At 36.6% G+C, this 24,621-nt stretch overlaps 1 protein-coding gene across 1 annotated transcript in view; it reads left to right on the top strand.

The window, feature by feature from the left end:
* VWA8 (von Willebrand factor A domain containing 8) overlaps nucleotides 1–24,621 on the top strand; it is a 399,466-nt gene that overhangs the window by 31,733 nt on the left and 343,112 nt on the right. The window contains exons 3-4 of the mRNA XM_027873608.1: nucleotides 15,113–15,243; nucleotides 18,801–18,911. Of these exons, the coding sequence (XP_027729409.1) occupies nucleotides 15,113–15,243; nucleotides 18,801–18,911 (242 nt within the window). The remainder of the gene's footprint in view (nucleotides 1–15,112; nucleotides 15,244–18,800; nucleotides 18,912–24,621) is intronic.

The raw sequence follows: 24,621 nt of genomic DNA on the forward strand, positions 1-24,621 counted from the left end.
TTGTTGCTATTTAGTACAGATAAAATCACTATTTATTTTGTTAAAGACTATATCTAGGAGAGAACTTTTTTGCTTTTCCTTCCTGTCAGTGAGGCATACACACACTGACAACGCTAAATTGTAGATTTTTCATGGTTTATGACACTTGAAGGAAAAAAGGGGGGAGAGGGATCATAAAGGAATAATAATACAGAGGATAAATACAGTTATCTTATTTATGAAAAAATAGGCTAGAGACAGATAAGAATTTTAGTAAAAATTCAGATTTAATTCATGCTCCCAATATTGTGCTCTTTAGTGCAGTTCATATTCTGGGCTAACAAAGGTTACATCCCTGTGGATGTGAGTATTGCTCACAGGCTTTTGAACCTATCTGAAAGGCTGCTTTATTTTTGCTTGTTAGCATCATTGAAAGGCTATTAAAATTCATAAAAGTTGTGTGTACTATAAAATCCTGTTATTTGCAGTTTTCCCTATTTGCATTTGATTTTGTATTCATTCTCAGTGGGGTGGCTTGCAGGGTCATAAACAGCATAGTTCTTCAAATAACATCTGCTTTCGCTAACCTAAGAACTTTATGTGTACACTTTGTGGAAAGGTCTTTTTGGTATCAGTGAAGCAAAAGATTGTGGTTACTCTGCCCTCTCTGAAAACCACCAAGAACAACACAATCATATCATACGATAGTAACCACACTTACTGTAGTAAGCTGTGAAAGCTTAAAACTGCACTAAGACTTTTGGGACCCCCTGTAGTAACAGTGCCTCCTATAGCATAGCACTCTACAGTTTTCAAAATCCTTTTACGAATACTAGCTTATCTGGTCTTTACAACCTGTAAGGTTGTCAGGTCTATTTTTCTTCATTTTATAGATGGAGAAATAGAGATTTAGAGAGGTTGAACGATTTGCTTGAGATCACGAGGCTAAGTCTTCTGACCCTTGTCCTGTATACTTTCCATTTTGCCTCATGGCTCGTAACTACTCTTTTTGGTAGCACCTAAAATGGCATAGATTTGCCAGCCCTCTTGGGATCATCTGAAATATCTTGGTTTCCTGCACCAGTCATAAAAGCAATCATTTGGAGCCCTTCTCGCTGTTTGTCACATGTTGTAGGATCCACAGGGATATCCAATCAGGGGGTCTTAACAGTGACACATTTCATGTCCCATGTCATAGCTGAGGTAAAGTAAAAAGTAAAAAAGAACAAAAGTTATTTGTTCCCAAATACATTAAAAACCTTTGAAAGGAGATCTCCCTTAAAGCATTCTCTCATTTAACATCTGTAGATTTTTTGCTTTATCTTTTGATGTGCCATTTAAGTAGGTCATATTTTTCATAGCTTGCTCTTAAGAATATTTGTGTCGGGGCACAGCCGTGATGGCAGAATAGAGGAAGCACATAGCTGAGCTCTCCCAACTGCCCTCCAAACAACTTTAAAATAACATCTCAAATCAGATTCTGGAGTGGCAGAGCCAACAAAAGGTCATGGTGAGGCACTTTTCCCAAAACAGTTTAGGAGATCGCAAGGAGAGGTCTGTCCCGTAGTGGGTGAGTTTTGGCCTGGAGCTCACATGGATGCAACGCCAGTGGTGGGGCTAGGTGGTGGTGATAGAAGCGGCCGCAACATCAGGAGCTGTCAAGCAGAGACTGTAATTGGTCAGAAAGAGACTGCAGCACAGGGTGTAGGACTGGATGCTTTTTGGCAGCTGCATTGCCTGTACCCACTTCTGAGTCACAGTTCAAGAGCGGAGAGGAGCACTTTTGGTCAGGAAGGAGCAGGGACCCTGAGGAGCAGTGAAATGAGGGTATAGGAAGACAATTGTGAATAGAAAATTAATGGTTCCATAAAAGAGGCACAAAAATAATGAAGCAGATAACACCTTAAAATAGAATTGGCCAAATGGAAAAAGAGGTACAAAATTTCACTGATGAAAATAACTTCTGAACAAGCAGAATTACGAAGAGGTATACTAAAGAAAATCATTCCTCAAAAATTAGAACTGGGCAAGTGGAAGCTAATGAGGCATCAATAAACAATAAAACAAAATCCAGAGAATGAAAAAAATAGAAGAAAATGTGAATTGTCTCATTAGAAAAACAACTGATCTGGAAAATAGATCCAGGGGAGATAATTTAAGAATATTTTGACTCCCTGAAAGCCACGATCAAAGAAAAAAACGTAGACATCGTAGTTCAAGAAACTATCAAAGAAAATTGCCCCAATATCCTAGAACTAAAGGGTAAAATAGAAATTGAAAGGATCCACTGGCCATCACTTGAATAAGATCCCAAGCTGAAAACTTCTGAGAATATAATAGTCAAATTCCAGAGCTCCCAGGTCAAACAGAAAATACTTTAAGCAGCCAAAAAGAAACCATTCAAAATATCTTGGAGCCATTGTCAAGGTCACATAAGATTTAACAGCTGCCACACTGAAGGAATAGAGGGCTTGGAATATGATGTTCTGAAAGGCAAAAGAGTTAGAATTACAACCAAGAAAAACCTACCCAGCAAAAGTGATCGTAAAACTCTGGGGGAAGATTGATGTTTAATGAAATAGAGTACTTTCAAACATTCCTGATGAAAAGATCAAAACTGAATAGAAAGTTTGACTTTGAAATACAAGACTCAAGAGAATTAAAAACATGAAAGAGAAATCATAAGGGACTCAATGAGATTAAGCGGTTTGCATTTCTTTATGGGAAGGTAATACATATAACTTCTAAGAACTTTATCATTATTAGGGCAGTAAGAAATATTCTCCATAGAGGGCATGGAAGTGAGTTGATTATGTTAGGATAATATAAAAAAATGGATAGATGAGAAAGAGGGATTCTTCAATCTCACTCTCATCTAAGTTGGTTCAAAGGTGGGGGGAATATATATCTGTGTATTTGTATATATGCATACATATACACATATACACGCATATACATATATACATATTTGTGTATATGTATATATGCATACATATACATATGTACATATTTGTGTATGTGTATATCTGCATACATACACATATATACATATGTATATCCATTCAATTGGATATAGAAATCTATCTTACCCCACAGAGAAGAGAGGAGTGGAAAGGAATAAGAGAAAGATGGGGATGATAAAAGGGAAAGCGGGTAAAGGAAGGCAGTGGTCAGAACCAAAACAGATTTTAGAGGAGGGACAAGATAAAGAGAAAATAGTGTGGCTGGAAATGCAGTTAATTATAATGGTGAATGTGAATGGGATGAACTCACCCATAAAACAGAAGCAAGTAGCAGAATGGATTAGAAGCCAGAATCCAGCAATATGTTGGAGCCTAGGATCCATGCAGGTGCAGACACTTGTCCAGGCTCACACAGTTAGTTAAGGAGAGAGCTAGACTTAGAATCCTGATCTTTTGAATGCAATCCAGTGTTCTTTCCCCTGCAACCACTAGATGTATTGTATTTTGATTTTTTTTTTTTTGGTTTGTTTTTAAGAATAACTCCAGTAATGGAAATAAAAATGATGAGTTACATAGCTAACTGAAAATGGAAATGCATAGAAGTTCTGGAGAACTTTTTTAGTTTGTGGTATGAGAAAATGTTAGCAATGCTAGGCTTGTCATGTCCATTACTTGAAGAACCAGGAATCAGTATTGCTTTTTTTTTAATTTTTATTTTAAGCAACCAAGAATAACATCATTTATATAAACTCTGTTGCTGATCTAGATGGTAGTACTGATAGTCATATTTGCAGTCCTGGGAGTGAAAATAAGTGGACTTCCTGCTACTTATCAAAGCAATGGACTAGAAGTATCCTTGAATGGAGTGTGCTTGAATAAAAACAATTATAGAACATCATAATCATCTCAACAAAGTACTTTTTTCTTGTGTTATTAATTAGTGGAGTTAAATTAATGTTTGTTTTTGATAGACAGGTACCAAGTCTTTCTATGATATTGTTTTCTTTCTCCTCTTCCAACATAGTCCATTGTTTTATCTCTTGTCTTTACTGCTTTTTGCTTCTTTTACTAGACCTCTCAGTCTGTCCATATTTTGATTCAGTGTGTTATTACTAAAGGATTTGGTTGAAGCAGCAATTCTTATACCTTTTTGAAGGCCCTTTATTGTATTTTAGGTTAAATGTAAGCTCGTGTACACACACACACACACACACACACACACACACACACACACACACACACTCATACTCATTACTTACGTCCTGAGCTCATTGTTCTCTACTAACAGATTCTGCTTCATCACTTCTCTTGCTCTATATGAGTTAGTTGTTTTTTTTTTTTTTTTTTTAAATTCCTTGCCGTACAGGGTGTTCTGTTTCTTGCTTCTGGGCTGGAACAGTTTTTCCCTTTCCATCTGTCCAGGCATATCCCCATCTACCTTTTAAATTGTAATTCATCTCAAATTTTCTCAAAAGCTTTCCTTCTCTTTTCTTTCCCTTTTTAAAATGAAGCATTTTGTTGATATTTTTATTTTTCACAAAAATCACTTTCTTATTGTAACCCCCTTTATGTCCCCCAGTACCCTCTCTTATAGGAAAAAGCAAAAACAGCAGTGATTCAGGCAAGATTCTCTCCTCCCAGTGTAGTGATGGTGATGTACAGTTTGTGTAAGAGTCTGTACTTATCTGCTTCCAATTCTTAGGGAGATGACTTATTATTACTTTATAGATTGTCAGCTTCTGGCAATATTTTGACTCCATTTTTGTGTTCCTCAGGTATTTTCGTCTGCTAGTAGTCACCTTTCTGTGTTTTCCATTCTGTTCTTTTTGGGTCTGGGGGGCATTGCTCTTTCTTGGTTTTCCTACCTTATCATCTATATATCATGCCACCTCCTCCCAACTATGGGTGACCTGCAAGGATCTATTCTGGGCTTTCTTCTTTTTTCCCTCTGTATTTTAACACTTAATAATCTAATCAACTCTCATGGGTATAACCTTCATATCTATGTAGATGAACCTCAGATCTTTATATTCAGCCCTAGTGTCTCTCTTGAGCTCCATTCTGTCCTCATGAACTATTGAACATTTTAAGCTAGATATCTCATAGGCATCTCAAACTCAATATGTGTAAGATGGAGCTTATTATATTTTTTCCAAAACCCATCCATCCCCTTTCTGAATTTTCCTAGATTTCTAGAAGGGACTACCACCCATGCAGTCACCAAATTCAGTATTATCCTCAACTCCTCACTCTCCTTCCACATAATTTAGTCAGTTGCCAAATCTTGTTATTTCCAACTCCACAACATTTCTCACATGCATTTTCATCTCTACTTATATGGCCACAACCTCAAGACCTCATTACTTTCACCTGGATTATTATAATAACGTCCCAGGTTATCTTTTAGCTTCGAGCTTCCCCTACTCCAACTTACCTGCCTCACAGCTTGCTGTTAAAGTAATTTTCTTAAAGCACAGGTCATTTTACTCCTTTACTCAGTAAGCTACAGTAACTCCTGATTGCCTTTAGGATCATATTATAAACTCCTGTGTTAGATTTTTAAAACCCTTCACAATCTAGACCTAACCCACCTTTTTGACCTTGTTATGTATTACTCCCCTTCATTCACTCTGTGGTCCTACCAGACTTAACTGTACCTCACATGCAATCCTTGCCCTCCCATCTCTAGGTCTTTATCGTGGCTGTCTTCCATATTTAGAATGCATTTCTTGTCCCCTCTGACTCTTAGAATCCCTTATTTCTTTCAAAACTTAACCCAGGTACAACCTTGTTGGTGAAACTTTTCCTGATACATTCCAGTTGTTAGTATTTCGTTTTTGTCTTTGTATCTTAAAGCTAATGCAATGTGGTGTATAGTACTAGTCAGTCAGCCAGTATTTACTAAGTACGTACCATGTGCCAGGCACTGTGCTCAGTGTTGGGGATGCAGCTACAAAGAACTAAACAATATGTTCTTGCAATAAAGTTAGTTTCTAAATTTACTTTCTTTTGCTTGTTGATTAATTACAATCAGTTTTTAGCTTTTCTCCTAATCAGTTAACAGCGAAAACCACCCCATCTTTTCTTAGTATTTGTAGATAACACATTATTACAAATATTTAGGTCATAACTTTTACCTTAACTTTGCTTTGTTTGTGTGGAGGACTTATTTTAAAGCCCATGTATTATAAAATTGCATTTGACAAAAATTTGCCATAGTAGAGATCTTCATGTGATATTTTGGATGACAGTGAATATGTATATATTATTTACATATAATAACCTTGTGAATTAAATGTGTGTATGTGTATGTATGTACATATATATATATAATATGTGTGTGTGTGTGTGCGCACACGTGTATATATATATTTATCTACCGTCAATAAACATCTAATATTTGGAACTTCTTAAAAGTTCCTCATTGGTTATGTGTTACAACCTGCTTATATCTGTTGCCTCCGAGTGATACTTATTTTTAATTATTCAGAGCCATAAAAGCAACATCAGTAGAATTCTGGTATTAAAAATGGGCCTTTGTTACCAGAAGAAGCTTAGGGTCATTTAAAGATCTCTGCAGTTTCCTGAAGGCAATCCAGCCCACTTTCCTCCTCATGTATAATTCTGGTCTCAACTTGTTTTCCATTTGTACTGCCTATTCTAAATAGATACACTGATAAGAAAGCATGGTAGGTGACCTCCAAGATCCCTTCTCACTCTAGGATTATGATTCCATGGAAATCCTTTGAAAGGGCTATGAATTGAAGGCATATTGGCTACAAAGGAAATAGGAAATTTTGCTTGCCACTAAATGATCAGTATAATTTTGTATGTAGAAGGAAAATAATACAATGAAGAAGTAGAATGTTGAATGATTGTAGACATTGTCTTGATTGTTAATACTATAACTAATAATAAGGACTTTTGGAAAAGAATATCTCAGTTCTGAATATATTGAATTCTTGGGAATTTCTTTGAGGTACACTTCAGGTTTTATTATGTTCTACAGGATACTTTGTTTTTCAGATGGTACTGATGTATAGTTTTACATTTTTGTTTCCATTTTTAGCATGTTTCTAAGTATGACCCATATTTTCTCAAGTCCATCCTAAAAATACAGCAAGTATCAAATATTAATGTAAAATATACCACAGACACTCATAGCAGCATGATATGAAAACCTTTTTTAACAGTGTAATCCACTTTCTTGATAAGCCAGATACAACTGTGCCTTGCTTTTAGGGAACCTTTTATGTATAACAACCTGAACTTTCAAAACAGATAAAATACTGGTATGGGTGAAGCCTGTCAGGAACATGGGTTTTTTGGCTTCAGAGATCTATCTGGTACAGAATGTACCATATATATAACAAAGCAAATTTGAACTTTTAATGGAAGAGGTAAATACAGTTTGATGTGTTGTTGTTGGATTCAGGATGAAAACTGGAAGATAGCAATGTTAATGTTAATGTTAAGGTATATATATATATACACATATATCTATATCTATATCTATATATATGTATATACCTCTTTTTTTTTTTTTTAAATAACTGCATCTCTCTATGTTGCCCAGGCTGAAAGTATAGCAGCTGCACACAGGCTTGGTCCCATGGCTGATCATCACATAATATTTGACCTGCTCTCTTTCTTATCTGGACCAGTTCTCCCCTTCTTAGGCAGCTTGGTGGCCCTTTACAGCTGGGAGCTCAACATATTGGTGCTCAATTTTGTCCAGACATCCAATTAACTTTATTACTCCTTCAGCTAAGTGCTCTCAAGCTCAGGAAATGTAATAGCTTCAGCTTCTTGGTCACTGGGATTACAAGCATGCTCTTTTTCTTTTTACTTATATTTGTTGTTCTTCAGTCGTTTTTCAGTTGTGTCTGACTCTTTGTTGACCCCGTTCGGAGTTTTCTTGGCAGAGATACTGGAGTAGTTTGTCATTTCCTTCTTTTTACAGATGAGGAACTGAGGCAAACAGGATTGAGTGACTTGCCAAGGGTCACACAGCAAGTAAATGTCTGAGACCAGATTTGAACTCAGGAAGATGACTCTTCCTGATTCCAAGGCCAGTGCTTTCTCCACTGTGTCACCCAGCTGCCCAGTATCTTTCATACTGCTTTTCAATTTTTGCAGCAAACTTTGTCAAACAATAAGTCTTTATACCAGTAGCTGGAATCCCTGGGTTCATTGAATACCAGGGCATTGTTTCTTTGCGTTGTTCAACCAATCTGTTCAACCAGTTGATCTCTCCATTTCTTGTTCGAACTGTGTGCAGTGTCATCTTGTCCCTTTCTTCTGATGCAGTGCTGATTTTTTTCTTTTTCTCTAAGTGGTGGGTAGTGTGACTGCATACAGACAGTGGCTTAATAATATTTCCACAGCACTGTATAGTTGTTTCCTTTCCATTACAGTATAATCAGTTTCATTTCTTGTAATGTTTTCTATTGTCAATGTGTAGTACCTTTTGAATTTTAATGGAAGAATTTATGTGTGGTATATAGATGTGATATTTCTGAGTAGTCTATAGGGTTCTATTTTTTTTTGTTTCTCAAGCTCGAACCTTTTTTTTTTATCTTTTTATTCTGAATTTTACCCCAAACAAAATGAGCATTTCCAGTAGAACAGAAAAATAAATTGTATACAACATTGTTAATCATGCATTCACCTGGACTGTTACAAAAGCCTTCTCTCATGGAACCTCTAGCTCCCTTTAAGGCTCAGCTCAAATGCTACTTTGTTTAAGAGATCTTTTTTCATTTCCCTAATTGTTAGTGCCTACTGAAATCACTTTGTTTTTATTTGCGATAAATCTTCCATTAGTAAAATGTTAACATGTTGAGGTCAGTGACTATCTTACATTTGTACTTGTATCTCCAGTGCCTGGCACATAGTAGAGATAGAGCTAAGAACTCTCGTTCACCTCCATGGCATGTTGAGGTTTTAGAAGAGGACTTATGTGAATCAGGAGAATTTACTTACAAAGTTGGTAGATTTGTTAGTATTTCTATTATCAATTTTTTATCATTAGTAATAGTGGAACTATTACATTTAGAATTTTAACACCTTAGTCCCCCAGGACTAAAATGAGGACATATTAATGGTGTTTAATAAATTAAAGTCAGGAACAGTGTTTGGACCAGACTAAATACATGTTGAAGAAGTCCATGCTGAAGGCATCAATTTACCACAGGAAAAGATATGCACTCTCCAAAAGGAAAAAAAAAATCACCAATATTTTGACCCAGAATAATAGAGGATATCTGTAACTTCTGAACTATATACTCACTTGTCTTTATGAAATTCTTATGAGAATTTTCTGCACACTTACCCAGAATGACATTAATGAAAAATTTGAGCAGGGCAAAGTTAGCCTTTTCTAAACTATGGATTTGGATATAGAGTGCAGGACTTAGAGTTAGGAAAATTTGTGATCAAGTCTTGCCTCTGTTACTTACCAGTTTATGAACATAAGCAAGTCATCTAACCACTCTGAGCTATAAATTAGTCATCTGTAAAATGGGGATAATAATACCGAATGTATCTACCTCAAGGAATCATTTAAAGTTCAAATGAAATAATGTGTGAAGTGCTTTGCAAACATTAAAGCCACACACAATTGGCAGTTATTATTTTCTACAAAAGACTGTCTTTGCAATCACAAAATCTGCTGAAATGTGAAACAGATACAAGATACCACTCTTCATTTTTTGTTAATTACAAAAAAAAAAACAAAAAAACAAACAAAAAAACCCAACAAAAAAAACCCCAAACAAAAAAACTAAAAAGAAAAAAGTCTTTGTAGAATCAAATGCTTCATTTAGATTGTACTCTTCGTAATATGTTTGAGATCATACAAAATTCTTCGATAAATATAACCACAGAGAGAACTCTTCAGAATGCCCCTGATTATTAACATTGAACTGGCATAAAATAACTAGATATATGCTAGTCAGAGGTGTTCACCATTGTTATGGAGGGTATTCTCCACAGGGTCTAAATTGAAGAAGAATTTTCTATGGATTAAGGCCTCTTTTTTCCCTCTTTTTTTTTTGGCTAGGCATTGGGGTTAAGTGACTTGCCCAGGGTCACACAGCTAGTAAGTGTTACATGTCTGAGGCTGGATTTGAACTCGGGACCTCCTGAATCCAGGGACGGTCCTCTATCCACTGCGCCACCTAGCTGCCCCAATATTCATTTTTAAAATAAAAGTTTGAGTTCCAAATTTCCTCCTTCCCTCCCCTCCCTCCTTTCTCAAATAGTAAGCAATTTTATATGTTATATATGTGCAATCATGCAAAACATGTTTCCATTAGTCATGATGTGAAAGAAGAAATAGAACAAAAGGAAAAATTATGAAAAAAATAAAGTGAAAAAGTATGCTTTGGTTTGCATTCATACTCCATCAGTTCTTTCTGTGGATGTGGATAGCATTTTCCATCATGAGTCTTTTGGAATTGTCTTGGATCATTTCATTGCTGAGAAGAGCTAAGTCAGTCGTAGTTAATCATCTCACAATGTTGGTGTTAGTGTGTACAGTGTTCTCCTGGTTCTGCATACTTCACTTTGCTTCAGTTTATGTAAGTCTTTCCAGGTTTTTCTGAAATCCTCCTGCTCCTCATTTCTTATATAGCACAATAGTATTCCATTACATTTATATACCAGAACTTGTTCAGCCATTCCCCAATTGATGGGTACCCCTTCAATTTTCAATTCTTTCCACCAAAAGAACTGCTGTAAATATTTTTGTACAAATATGTTCATTCTCCCTTTTTAAAAAAATCTCTTTGGATTACAGACACAGTAGAGGTATTGCTGGATGGAAGGGTACATACAACTTTGTAGCTCTTTGGGCATAGTTCCAAATTGCTCTCCAGAATGATTGGATCAGTTCCCAACTCTACCAACAGTGTATTAGTGTCCCAGTTTTCCCACATCTCCTCCAAATATAGCCAGTGTTATAGATGTGAGGTGGTACCTCAGAGTTGTTTTAATTTGTGTTTCTGTAACCAGTAGATATTTAGAACAGTTTTCCATTGGAATATAGATAGTTTTGATTTCTTCTTCTTCTGAAAACTGCGTATTCATATCCTTTGATCATTTATCAATTGGGGAATAACTTGTATTCTTATAAATTTGACTCGGCTCTCTATGTATTTGAGAAGTGGAGACTTTATCAGAGACCCCTGGTGTAAAACTTGTTCCCAGCTTTCTGCTTTCCTTCTAATCTTGGCTTGATTTATGTTGGTTTATTTTATATTCTGCAACTTTGCTAGAGTTGTTAATTATTTCAAGTAGTTTCTTAGTTGATTCCCTAGGATTCTCTAAGTATTCTGTCATATAACGTGTGCAAAGTGATAGTTTTGTTTCCTCATTGCCTATTCTGATTCCTTCAATTTCTTTTTCTTTTCTTAAGATCAAGGATTCTAAACTTTTTTGAGTCATAGACTGTTTTGATAGTTTGGTGAATACTATGAACCTCCTCTAAGAATAATGTTTTTAAATGCATAAAGTAAAATTCATAAGATTTTAAGAAAAGTAATTATATTGAAATACAGTTATCAAATAATAAAAATTTTTAAATGGACTTGAATCAGTAAGTAAGTATTTTAAAGCATCTGCTACATGCCAGTTACTATACTAAACTAGAGACACAGAAAAAGGCAAGGACAGTCCCTACCCTCATGGAGTTCACAATTTAATGGAGAACAGAAAAAAATGAACAAATATATGCCAAAAACTTATATAAAGGAAAAATAGGAAATAATTATAAATGAAAAACCCTATAATTAAGAGGTGTTAGGAAAGGCTTCGAATGAAAAATGGAATTTTAGTTAGGGTGTTTAGTTTAGTTAGGACATAAACCATTCAAGCCAGTAGGTGGAGCAGAGGAAGAAAAGCATTCCAGGTGTGGGTGACACCTGAGAAAATGTATCTTGTTTGTGGAATGTCCAGGAGACCAGTGTCACTGGATCAAAGAGTACATTTGGGGAGTGAGGTTTAAGAAGACTGGAAAGGTAGGAGGAGCTAGGGCAAGGGTGGGGAACCTGCAGCCTGGAGGACACGTGCGGCCCTCTAGGTGTTCAAGTGAGAGCCTTTGACTAGATCCAAACTTCTGTTCTGTGAAGCTTTTTTTCCTCTCTCCATAAAGATGCTTCTTGGCATCTTTGAGACACAGAAAAAGTTCTGCACACCATAGAGTGAGGAGGAGCCCCTGATAGATGCTGTCCAAACACAGATACCACTTCTTTCATCTAAGCTCACCTGGGTTTAAGACTTAGGGATGGGGAACTGCAGCCTCGAGGCCACATGTGACCTTCTAGGTCCTTGGGGATGGCCTTTTGACTGAGTCCAAGTTTTACAGAACATATCCTTTTATTAAGGGGATTTGTTCTATGAAGTTTGAATTCAGTCAGAGGGTTACACTTGAGGACCTAGAGGGCTACATGTGACTTCGAGGCCACAGGTTCCCCACCCCTGAGCTGGGATATGAAGGGCTTTGAATGCCAGAGCATTGTGTATTTGAACCTGAAGGCTATAGGAGATCACTGGAGTTTATTGAATTAGGGAAGGGAAAGAGATTGATATGATTGAACCTACACTTTAGGAAAGTCACTTTAGTGGCTGAATGGAGGATGGATGGATATGGAGAGAGACTTGAGGCAGGCAGACCCATCAGCAGGCATGACATGATGAGGGATGGTACCAGGGTGGCAGCAGTATGTGAGGAGAGAAGGGGATGTATCTAAGAGATGTTGCAAAGGTGAGATCAGTGCATCTTGGCAGTAGATTGGATATGGGGGGTGAGATAGTGAGGAGTTAAGAATGATACCTAGGTTGTCAGCTTAGTGCCTTCAGCAGGAAAAGGGAAGTTTGGAATGGGGAGGGTTTAAGGGGAAAGATTATCAGTTCAGTTTTGAACTTTCTTAACACCCAGTTTAATAATCTCTACTGTACATGATGAAATCTTAGAATATTATTGGGCTTCCTCAATGAGATACATGATTACTTAAAAGAGATTGATGGAACAATTCATACCAGAAAAGTCATATGGACACACTATGCCTATTTCTCAGACTTTGACATGCAGTTATAACTCCAGTGAACTGAATTAGTATATCATTTCCTATTTCTGGGACTGGCTTTGCAAGTAGACATTTGAACCTGGAAGTGAATATGAGGAAGAGAGCCGACTGGATTATGTTTGGGAAATTGTGTGGTACTTCTAAGCGTCCTAAGTTTTTCCTTGGCATAAAAATCCAGCTGCTTAACACGAATGTTCTGACAATGTACATTTACAAATCTTGAAACGCCATAATCTCTGAAAAATAAAAATTGAGCATGACTCAGAGGGCAGTGGAAAGGTGGGCTAGGTTAGAACACATTTACAACTCCAAACAATAAGCTCGCGTTGGAGTAGGAGATATTGGTGAGGCAGTGCATGTTCAGAAATAGAGGTGGGCCGATGAGATATAAGATGGAGGGGCAGCTGGATGGCATAGTGGATAGAGCTCTGGCCCTGGAGTCAGGAGAACCTGAGTTCAAATCCAGCTTCAGACACTTGACACTTACTAGCTGTGTGACCCTGGGCAAGTCACTTAACCCTGATTGCTTCACCAAAAAAAATAAAATAAAATAACAGATGGGTAGCCAGAGTGCTTCACTGGTACCCACGAAATTTAATATAGATTTGGAGAAAGGACTCCCTTACGTGGGGTTATCCCTCTATTGAGAATCTATGTGAAAAAATGCACAGGAGTCTCACAGGATAAGAAGGCATGGATGGGTAGGTATCTCACACACAATTCACAGAATCACAAAGGTCTTGCTGGAAGGGACGTCAAGGTTGTTTGGTCTAAGACTTTGATTGTACAGAAAAAGAAATTGAGGCCTAAGCAGGTTAAGTGACTTTTCCAAGGTTGTCCAAAAGTTAGAGGTGCTCTTCCTCTACACCTGCACTGATGAAGTCACAGATACATTGAAGTATATGATATTCTTTCCATTAGTTTACTTCACATACTCATAATAAGCATACAGAGAAAGGTATTTTATTACTTGTATCAGTGACAGACTATGTTACCATGCCTTCTTAAATAGAGCAAGCAGGATGACCCATAGCCTATATCTGGAAAACAGAGTTCTAGAAAATCAATTTACCTGCTAGTTATTTTTAAGACTTATTATCTCAGTGGAGGCCAGTTACTCTTGTGTGAGGTTCCTTGGGGAGTGCTGAATAGTAAAGGGAAAATGAAGGACCATTAAGGTTAATTTAATATTCCCTTAACCAAGGAGACTTACCCACTGGGGAACCTGCTGAAGTGAGTGTTAGAGAGGTTATGGTTAGCACAAAATGACAAGATAAATTGTACAGCAAGCCATCAAAGAAATCAGAAGCAAGCTGGGCGCTTCTGGTTTTTATTCGCGTGGGTGCGTGCGTGCATGTGTGTGTGTGTGTGTGTGTGTTTTGAAGGTTAGAGGATGGAGGACCTTTTGATGTCACTCTTTTCCTCATTTACTTTTCTTCTTGTCTTAGGGAAAGGCTTTTAGGCCTCTACTGATCCTCTGAGGGTCAAACAATTTAGAAAATGATTAATTTAAATTTTTTAGCAAAGGCAAAGAAACGGGTTAATTAACCTGAAAATGAGACAGAAACGTGATTTAGCAGCAGCTTTGGAAGGAATATTTTTTGAAGGGGACTTAAACTCGATGTATAAAAAAACTTCTAATCTTGTGAGAATCTTTATCCCATTACCAGCTAAAGTGATAGAATGTTTTTCTCCTGACGTTTTTTAAGCCTGAGGTAGACTGGGGGGTGGTTTAAATATGTTCTGTGAAATGGAGCATCTGAAAAATGGATGGATGCCCTGTTGAGAGGTGGTTATAAAGTAATGAGACTAATTTCACAAACCTGACAAAAGTCAGCTAATCATTTAATCATCACATATTCATAGAAGAGCTTTCAGATTTCCTTTGATTCCTTTGAGTCTGTGATTAATTCACCTTTAATCGTATCAGAATTTTAACAGTTTAATCTTGCGTCAGCATCAATTTCAGTGAAATTTAGCTGTGTACTAAAATTTAAAGACCTACCAGGAATATGTACTTTTTTTAAACTAATTCATAGTTTCAGTTGGGAACCTTATTTGACATTTTTGTCTTCTCAACAGTTTCGGACTCATTGGCACAAACTGTAGTTCAGCATCTAAAATGGATAATGCAGAAGGATCTTTTGGGGCAAGATGTCTTTCTAATCGGCCCTCCTGGACCTCTTCGACGTTCTATTGCTATGCAGTACCTGGTGAGCCATTTATTTCTGTGAATTCATGATGGTGGTTAGAGTATTAAAGTACCATTTAAAAATGATTAGTACACAAATAATAATTAATACATAAAAATAGCAGGATTAGTTCATTGCTTAAAAGATTTCTTTTAAAAAAGTAACTAGATGAATTGTTAAAAGACTTGAAATAAGTCCAAAGGCTTATGTTTATTTCCCCTTGGAAACAAACATGCATTTCAGAACTTTGCTAATTTTACCATGACCAGACAGCACCAGACAGCATCAATCAGTAATTTAGAAATATAGTCAAAGGACACAAGTTAAGAGACAGAATCTGCTAATTTCTGGTCACAAAACAAAACCCAATTTTAGAATACCTCAGGGACATTCTCTTACTCCATTTTAAAAGGCCAATCCTGTTGACTGTTCTAGATGTTATAGCAATACTCATTTAACTGTTCTCTATTTTCTGGAAACTATAGTAAAGTGAATTGAAATTTTCAGATTGCAAAATTTATAAGCTGTTTTTACTTCATTGCCAGCATGGATAGTTATTGTTCTGATAGTTTGATGAAGACTTGATCAGCTAAAACAGTCTTATGCCTGGTACTTTTTACAGTAAAAAGAAAACCCTTCTCAGAAGCAGTTGTCATCTTTGTAATCTCCTTTCTTTAGTATTTGTGAGTCTAGGATACCACTACATATACTTTCCCTGACAGTTTCTTAAGAATGAATCATGGTTATCACTAAGATCTTGTACAACAATAGTTAAAGATACATGCAGAAAAAGATAAAAATTGGATTTTTGCCATAATCTAGCTCCTAACAGTTCAGAGCATTTAGTTCATTGCCAAGACATTTCTGTGAGACAGAGGATTGCAATTTCTGTTGTCTTCGTTTTGTAGACAGATTGGAGAAAAAACAGTTTGCTCGTGGTCACACAGCCAACTGCTGGAAGATTCAGGTTTAAAATTAGTTAACTTCTAAGATAGTGTTATAGATCCTATGCCTGTGTTCCCAAATCATATTCACCCTTGACTTTTCCCTCTTGTCTACCCCACAGATCTTTTCATTTCTTTCTCTATAATATCTTCTATACATTCCCCTTCTTTCTACTTACCTAGTTCAGGCCCTCATCACCTTTTAACTGGACTATTGCACTAATTTTCTAATTGGACTCCCAGACTCCAATCTCTGCCCACTCAGACCTACCCTTCCCAGAGCTGCCCAAGTGACACTCCTGTTAGTATAGGCCTGACCATGTCAGTGCTGTACTCAATAAACTCCTTAATGTTACCCCCCAGGATCAAATATAAACTCCACACTTGGATATTTAAAACTTTTTGCAATCTCACCTCTTCCTTCCTACCTTTCTGCTCTTTTTACCCATTACTCTCCCCCATAGAGTATGTAGGTGAGCCTTACCGGCCTACTTACTGTTGCTTACACATGACACTCCAGCTCCCATCTCCATCCCTTTGTAGTGATTATACCTCCTCCTCTGCCTTTTAGAATTCAGCTCAACTCCATCTTCTCAAGGTGGCCATTCCTGATGCCTCCTTCTCTCCCCCTCCACTAGAAGTAACTTCTATATTTGCTTCTATGTGCCAACTGCTAATTATATATACATAAGTGTATGTTGTATGTCCATTAGAATGTAAACTTTTTGAGAGGAGGAACTAGTTTGCTTGATACATAATAAATGCTTGTTGATTGACAGATATCAAATGCCACAAAAATCTCATTTAGAATTTATTTGTTGGCAAGATGCTGGGTAGAGAGATTGTCTGATCATTTGAGGCTGTGCCAGTGCTACCATAGAATTGGACACCTTTTAAGACTTGAACTCGGAGCCCTGAGTCCATACTGGGACATATTTATATCCTGTGAACCAGATAATATGAAGCTATTATTTGCCTCTTGGAATAAATTTTTGTGCTCATGTTTGGCTTTTAAAAACACAAGATTTTGAAGTATGCCTGCAGAGAAGAGAACAAACTAAATAGAAGTTATTGATAACTGCTTTAGATCATTAAAAAAAAATTAGTAGTTCCTATGGGCAGAATGATTACAGATTTTCAGAACTGTAGGAGACCTTAGGGGAAGATACAAAGTCAAACCTTTGTATAAAATATAGCCCCTCTAAGTGGTCATCCAGGTTTTACTTAAAGGCAGCAAATGAGGGGGGAAATCCCACTACCTCTAGAGGCACCATATTCCACTTTTCTACAACCATGTTCTTAGGAAGCTTGTTCTTACATCAAGCCAAAATTTACCTCTTTTGAACTTTTGCCCATTGCTCTGTATTCTACCCTTTGGAGACAAGCAGAACAAGTCTCATTCCTCTTCCATAAGATGGTACTTCAGATAATTTTTTAAAAATATTTTTTTTCCAGTTACATGTAAAAACAAATTTTTACATGGTTATTAAAATTTTGAGTTCCAAATTCTCTCCTTTCCTCCTTCCCTTTCCCCTTTATTGAAAAGGTTAGTAATTTTATATAGGTTATACATGTACAGTCATGCAAAATATAGTTCCGTATTAGTCATATTGTGAAAGAAAAATAGACCAAAAAAAAAGCTACCCACCCACACACTGAAATAAAGTAAAAGATAGTATATTTTGATCTGCATTCAGATATTTAGCATTTTTCATCATAAGTCCTTCAGAAGTGTCTTGGATCTTTGTATTGCTGAGAATAGCTAAGTCATTCATAGTTGATCATCATACAATATTGCTGTTACAGTGTACAATGTTCTCCTGGTTCTGCTCACTTCACTTTGTATCAGTTTGTGTAAGTCTTTTCAGGTTTTTCTGAAATCAGCCTTCTCATCATTTCTAATTTTAGCACAATAATATTCCATTACATTTATATAGCACAGCTTCTTTAGCCATTCCCCAATTGATGGGCACCCCTTCAATTTCCAGTTCTTTGCAACCACAAAAAGAGCTGCTATAAATATTTTTGTACAAATAGGGCCTTTTTCCTTTTTTTTTTTTAGTCTTTTTGGGATACAGACCTAGTGGTGATATTGCTGGGTCAAAGAGTATACACAGTTTTATATAGCCCTTTGGCTATAGTTCCAAATTGCTCTACAGAATGTTTGGATCAGTTCAGAACTCTACCAATAGTGTCCCAATTTTCCCACATCCCTGCCAACATTTGTTATTTTTCTTTTCTATCATATTAGCCAGTTTGATAGGTGCGAGGTGGTACGTCAGAGTTGTTTTAATTTGCATTTCTCTAACCAATAGTGATTTAGAGCATTTTTTCATATGGCTATAGATATCTTTGATTACTTTGTCTGAAAACTGCCTGTTCATATCCTTTGACCATTTACCAATTGGGGAATGACTTGTGTTCTTTCTGACTCAAGGTTGGACACTCTATCCACTGCTGCATCTAACTGTTCCTATTAAAGTTTTAGAAATTCACGGATGAGTTTTAATGCAGAATTATTCTTGAAATGACTAATTGACTGAATAGGACAGTTACACTGTCAGATAACCTGGTCAGGATTTTATGTCAGTATTACGGCTTTGTTTTATAATAATTTCACACTATTATCCGCAGGAGCTGACCAGGCGGGAGGTAGAGTACGTTGCACTGTCCAGGGACACTACTGAAACTGATCTGAAACAACGAAGAGAGATACGGGCTGGAACTGCTTTCTACGTTGACCAGGCAAGTTCTTATTTCACCCTAGGACTCTTCATGGTTGCAGCCAGAGTTGTACATGGCAGGGTATAAATTGAATCTTACAGACACTGTTGTAATATATTGTACTCCCTAGACAATCTTAATGTAGTTACTTTTATTTCTCTTGAGAATGCAGTGATGATTTAGTATTGAGACCCTAGATAAACATTACTATACTAAAACATATTGGATAAAGACCAATGTTGCTGACTTTGTAATTTCCTTTTCCTTCCTCCTCATTGCCCTATGTTGGATGAAATTTTTTTCACAAATGAAGAAAATACAGGAAACAATATATCATTAACTATACATTAATGTTTACTAATTTGAAAAATGATTTAGAAAATTTTGTATTCAGGACTAATATGGAAATATGTTTTGCATGATTAATTACACGTGTGTAACCTATATTAAATTTCTTACTCTCTCAAGGATGGGAAAAGGAAGAGAGGGAGGAAGAGAATTTGCAATTCAAAATTTTAAAAAGGAAATGTTGAAAATTGTTTTTGCAATTGGGAAAAATATTATTTTAAAAAAATGAATGAAATTGGCAAAAAAGAGAAATTTTTGTATTAAACTGCAATGTTAGTTTGTCTTTAGTTTTAGGTACAGTTTAGTACAATGATACAATAAAAATTAATAGTAATCAAGCTTAATCTTGTTACAATGAAGCCACTTTAAATTCTTGTTCAGAAGCATTGTCTTAAGTGTTCCAGATGTTCAATATAAGTAATTCCTTTAACACAGGCAATTTGTAATTGACTTTACCTTTTAAATTGTTTCTATGGACATTTATGCAGAGATCAGGTATAATTTCCAAATAACATCTGGCCCACAAAGAAGAAGGGAAAGGCTATTTTATTTCTTTATTCAAACTAATATTCATATATATTTGGACTTCCCATTGAAGTTTAATACAAAATGTTCTAAACAATCTTTTAAATTAGAAAATATTAGTGCGTTCCTGATGATATTTTATTTTCTCTATTTTCTTCATTTCTGAAAATTTCACCTTCTTATCAGTAGAAAACAACCACAGGGGCAATTATAAATTTAGTAGCCTTACATTCATTTGTGAGTGTAGGGCTGTCTTCAGCCATGTATGGAGAAGGAAAATAAAAACTTTGAATGTAAGCTGTTCAAAATATAAATTAATGCTTTCTGTCTATCTAGTTGGAATACCATTTTCAAGATGGTTTTGATTGGCCATCACTAAGTCCTAGAGACCAGTGTAAATAATCTGGGACACTGCTTGGAAGGATTTTTTTTTTTTTACTGTATCCCAGAATACAGAATGAATTTAAGACAGATTGATTAAATAGACATTAAGTGCATACTATGTGCATAGCATTTTTCCAGTTGGTGGAGGAGATATAAAATTTAGCTAAGACATAATCCCTGCCTTCATGAGATTAATTCATTTTGAGTTATAATGTATTTGAGGTACTTATAGGACATCCATGTTTCCTAGGCAGTTGGCAACTAATCTCTTAATCAGAATGGTACTTATTTTAATTTTGTCTTCATTGGTGGTAAATTCAACCTTTTCATTTTTGATACTGGTAATTTGGTTTTCTTATTTTTTTTTAATCAAATTAACCAAAGGCTTATCTGTTTTATTGTGTTTTTTTTTTCATAAAACCAGCTGTTAGTTTTTTTATTAGTTCAATAATTTTCTTAATTTCAGTTTTATTAATCTCTCCTTTGGTTTTCAGTATTTCTAATTTGGTATTTAATTGGGGATTTTTAATTTATTCTTTTTCTAGCTTTTTTAGTTGCATGCTCAATTCATTGATCTCCTCTTTCTCTGTTTTAATCATGTAAGCATTTAGAGATATAAAACTTACCTAAGGACTGCTTTTACTCCATCCCGTAAGTTTTGGTATGTTGTCTCATTATTGTCATTCTTCTTGGATGAAGTTATTGATTGTTTCTATTATGTGTTGTTTGATCCACTCATTCTTTAGGATTAGATTATTTAGCTTCCAGTTACTTTTTAGTTTATCTTTCCATGGTCCTTTATTGCATATAATTTTTATTGTATCATGAGCTGAAAAGAATGCATTTGATATTTCTGCCTTTCTGCATTGGATTGTGAGGTTTTATGCCCTAATACATGGTCAGTTTTTGTGTAGGTGCCATGTACCACTGAGAAAAAAGTGTATTCCTTTCTATCCCCATTCAGTTTTCTCCAGAGGTCTACCATATCTAACTTTTCTAAAATTCTATTCATCTCCTTAACTTCCTTCTTATTTTTTTTGTGGTTAGATTTATCTAGTTCAGAGAGGGGGAGGTTGAGGCCCCCCACTAGTATAGTTTTGCTGTCTGTTTCTTCCTGTAACTCCCTTAACTTCTCCTCTAAGAATTTGGATGCTATACCACTTGGTGCATATATCTTTAGTAATGATATTACTTCATTGTCTATGGTGCCTTTTAGCAGGATGTAGTTTCCTTCTTTATCTCTTTTAATTAGATCTATTTTTGTTTTTGCTTTGTGTGAGATCAGGCTTGCTACCCTTGCTGTTTTTATTTCAGCTGAAGAGTAATATATTCTACTCCAGCCTTTTACCTTTACCCTGTGTGTATCCCTCTGTTTCAAATATGTTTCTTATAAGCAACATATTACAGCATTATGGTTTTTAATCCATTCTACTCTCTGCTTCTGTTTTATGGGAGAGTTCATCCCATTCACATTGACAATTATGATTACTATCTGTGTCTTTCTCTCCATCCTGTTCCCTTCCCCCACCATTTATGCTTTTCTTTCTCCTTTTTTCCCTTTCCTTCCTCACTAGAGTTTTGCTTTTGACCACTGCCTCCCTCAGTCTGCCCTCCCTTCTATCTGCCCTCTCCTATTTCTTTCCCTTTCCCTTGCAACTTCTTCCCTCCTTTCTGTCCCCCCTTCCTTTTTCTTTCCCCTTTCCCTTCCTGCTGCCTATACAGCAAGTTAGATTTCTGTACCTAATTGAGTATGTTATTCCCTCCTTGAGCCAAATCTGATGAGAGTGAAGTTTGAACAATGCTCATCTTCCTCCCTTCTTTCCCTCTACTGTAATATGTCTTTGTGCCTCTTCATGTGATGTATTTTACCCTTTTCTGCCTCCTCCTTTCCTCTTATACCATTACAGTTCCTTTTCACCACTTCAATAGGTTTTTTTATCATCACATCAAAATCAACTTAAACTTATCCCCTCTGTCTATGTATATCCTGTCTAAATGTCTTAATAAAGATACGGTTCTCAAGAGTTATAAGTATCATCTTCCCAAGTAGGGATGTAAACAGTTTACCCTTATTGAATAACATGTGTTTTTTTTTCCCTTTCCTGATTACTTTTTTTTAATGCTTCTCTTGAGTCCTGTATTTGAAGATCAGATTTTCCATTGAGCTCTGGTCTTCTCATCAGGAAAGTCTGGAAGTCCGCTAATTCATTGAATATTCATCTCCTCCCCTGAAATATTGTGCTCAGTTTTGCTGGGTAGTTGATCCTTGGTTGTAATCCAAGCTCCCTTGCCTTATGGAATATCATATTCCAAGCCCTCTGATCTTTTAATGTAGAATCTGCAAGGTCCAGCATAATCCTGACTGGTTCCACAATATTTGAATTGTTTCTTCTTTCTGGCTGCTTGCAGGATTTTCTCCTTTACCTGAGTCTGGAATTTGGCTACAACATTGGCATTTTCAATTTGGGATCTCTTTCTGGAGGTGATCAGTGGATTCTTTCGATGACTATTTTACCCTCTGGTTCTAGGGCCTCAGGGTAGTTTTCCTTGATGATTTCTTGAAAGATGCTGTCCAGGCTCTTTTTTTGATCATGGCTTTCAGATAGAACAATAATTCTTAAATTATCTCTCCTGGATCTATTTTCCAGGTAAGTTGTTTTTCCAATGAGGTATTTTACATTTTCTTCTATTTTTTATTTTTTTTTATATTTTGTTTGACTGATTCTTGATGTCTCATAGAGTCATTAGCTTCCAATTGCCCAGTTCTAATTTTTAATGAATTGTTTTCTTCAGTTAGCTTTTGTACCTCCTTTTCCATTTGGCCCATTTTACTTTTTAGGGAGTTCTTCTCTTCAATGAGTTTTGTGCCTTCTTTTCTGTTTGACCAGTTCTACTTTTTAAGGAGTTGTTTTCTTCAGTGTACTTTTTTTCCATTTTGTCAACTGTATTTTTAAAGGAATTGGTCAATTTTTCTTCTACCTCTTGTATTTGACTTTTAAAATCCTTCTTGAACTCTTCCAAGAAGGCTTTTTTGGCTTGAGATCAGTTCATATTCCTCTCTGAGGTTTCAGATGTGGGTATATTGACAATATTGTCCTCTCCTGAATTTGTGTTTTGATCTTCTCTGTCACCAAGATACTTCTCTATGGCCATTGTTTTTCTGTGTTGCTTTTTGCGCATGTTATTTGCCTTTTTTCTGGCTTTTAAAGTTGATCTCTGCTTCTGGGGCACTGGGGGCACTGTCCCAGGGTTCTTGTGCTGAGGGCTGGGGGCCTGGTTACTGGTTTTCTGAGGTAGGGCTTGCCACTGGCTTGTACTGGTCCCCTTCAGTCACAGCAAGAGGGCCCTTTCCCATTAATCTAAATCTAAAAGACTGTTGCACCTCGTCTTTCTGGTGGCTCCACTATTTCAGGATTTTTCTTGGGGCAATATTCTCTGTGTTTTTCAAGGTCAGTAAGGGAAGGTGAGAAAGACTTACTGTTTACTCCACCATCTTGGCTCCTGGAAGTTGAAATAAGTGGCTTTCAAACATTCAGTCTGTGGGCTAATAGCTCCAAGAGCCGCTGCTGCCACTGCCACCATCGCTACTGCTGCTGACTCCGTCACTCCCAAGGCCTGCTCCTGGTTTGCTGGTGCCAGAGCTGTATTGGTATGCTTTGTGGCCCTGCGCTGGACTGCGCTTCTATCTCACCCAGTTCTGGTGGACCCTTCTTGCTGACCTTCTAAGTTGTCTTTGGCTTCAGGCTGAGAAGACTGGAAACCGCCACTGCTGCCAGTGATTCAGTCCCCTGAGGCCTGCTTCGGCTTTGCTGGGGCTGGGTTTTCTCTGTGGCCTGCATGCTGGATGCTCCTCTCTCAGGCCAGTGCAACAGACTTTTCCTGTCAACCTTTCAGGTTGTCTTGGCCTGGAAATCTACCTCTTTCTGTCTTTTTGTGGGTTCTGCCACTCTAGAATTTGTTCAGAGTCACTTTTTAGAGGTATTTCAAGGGGTTTGGGGGACAGCTCAGGTGAGTCCCTGCTTTCACTCTGCCACCTGGGCTCCAAGAATGATATTTGTTAATGTTAGAGGTATACATGACCTAAGATCTGGGACTAGTAACTTGCATAAAGCAGTCTATTTCTAGGAAGTCGGTTCAAGAAGAATTTCAGATTAGAGTTTGTATTAAGGTGGGAATAATGAGAAGATAAAGAAAAAGTTATAAGTAAAATACATTGTTGAGAACTAATTAGGATGTGGGATGTGAAGGAGAGGGAAGAGTCAATACCCCAAAGTTATGAGTATGAGTGACTTTGTGAATGATAGGTTAAAGAATTCAGAAGGAGCTGTAATTTATTTTAGTAAGATTACATTGTGTTAGAAAATGGGTAATTTGAGGTGGATCTTAGTGGAATTTGAGGTGGATCTTGATAGGTCTAGGATGGAGTTAGAAATCTGTGTAGAGCTTGGAAGAGAAAATATGGCTGGATTATTTA

The sequence above is a fragment of the Vombatus ursinus genome, unplaced genomic scaffold (assembly GCF_900497805.2).
Source record: "Vombatus ursinus unplaced genomic scaffold, bare-nosed wombat genome assembly UNPS02014802.1, whole genome shotgun sequence".
NCBI lineage: Eukaryota > Metazoa > Chordata > Mammalia > Diprotodontia > Vombatidae > Vombatus > Vombatus ursinus.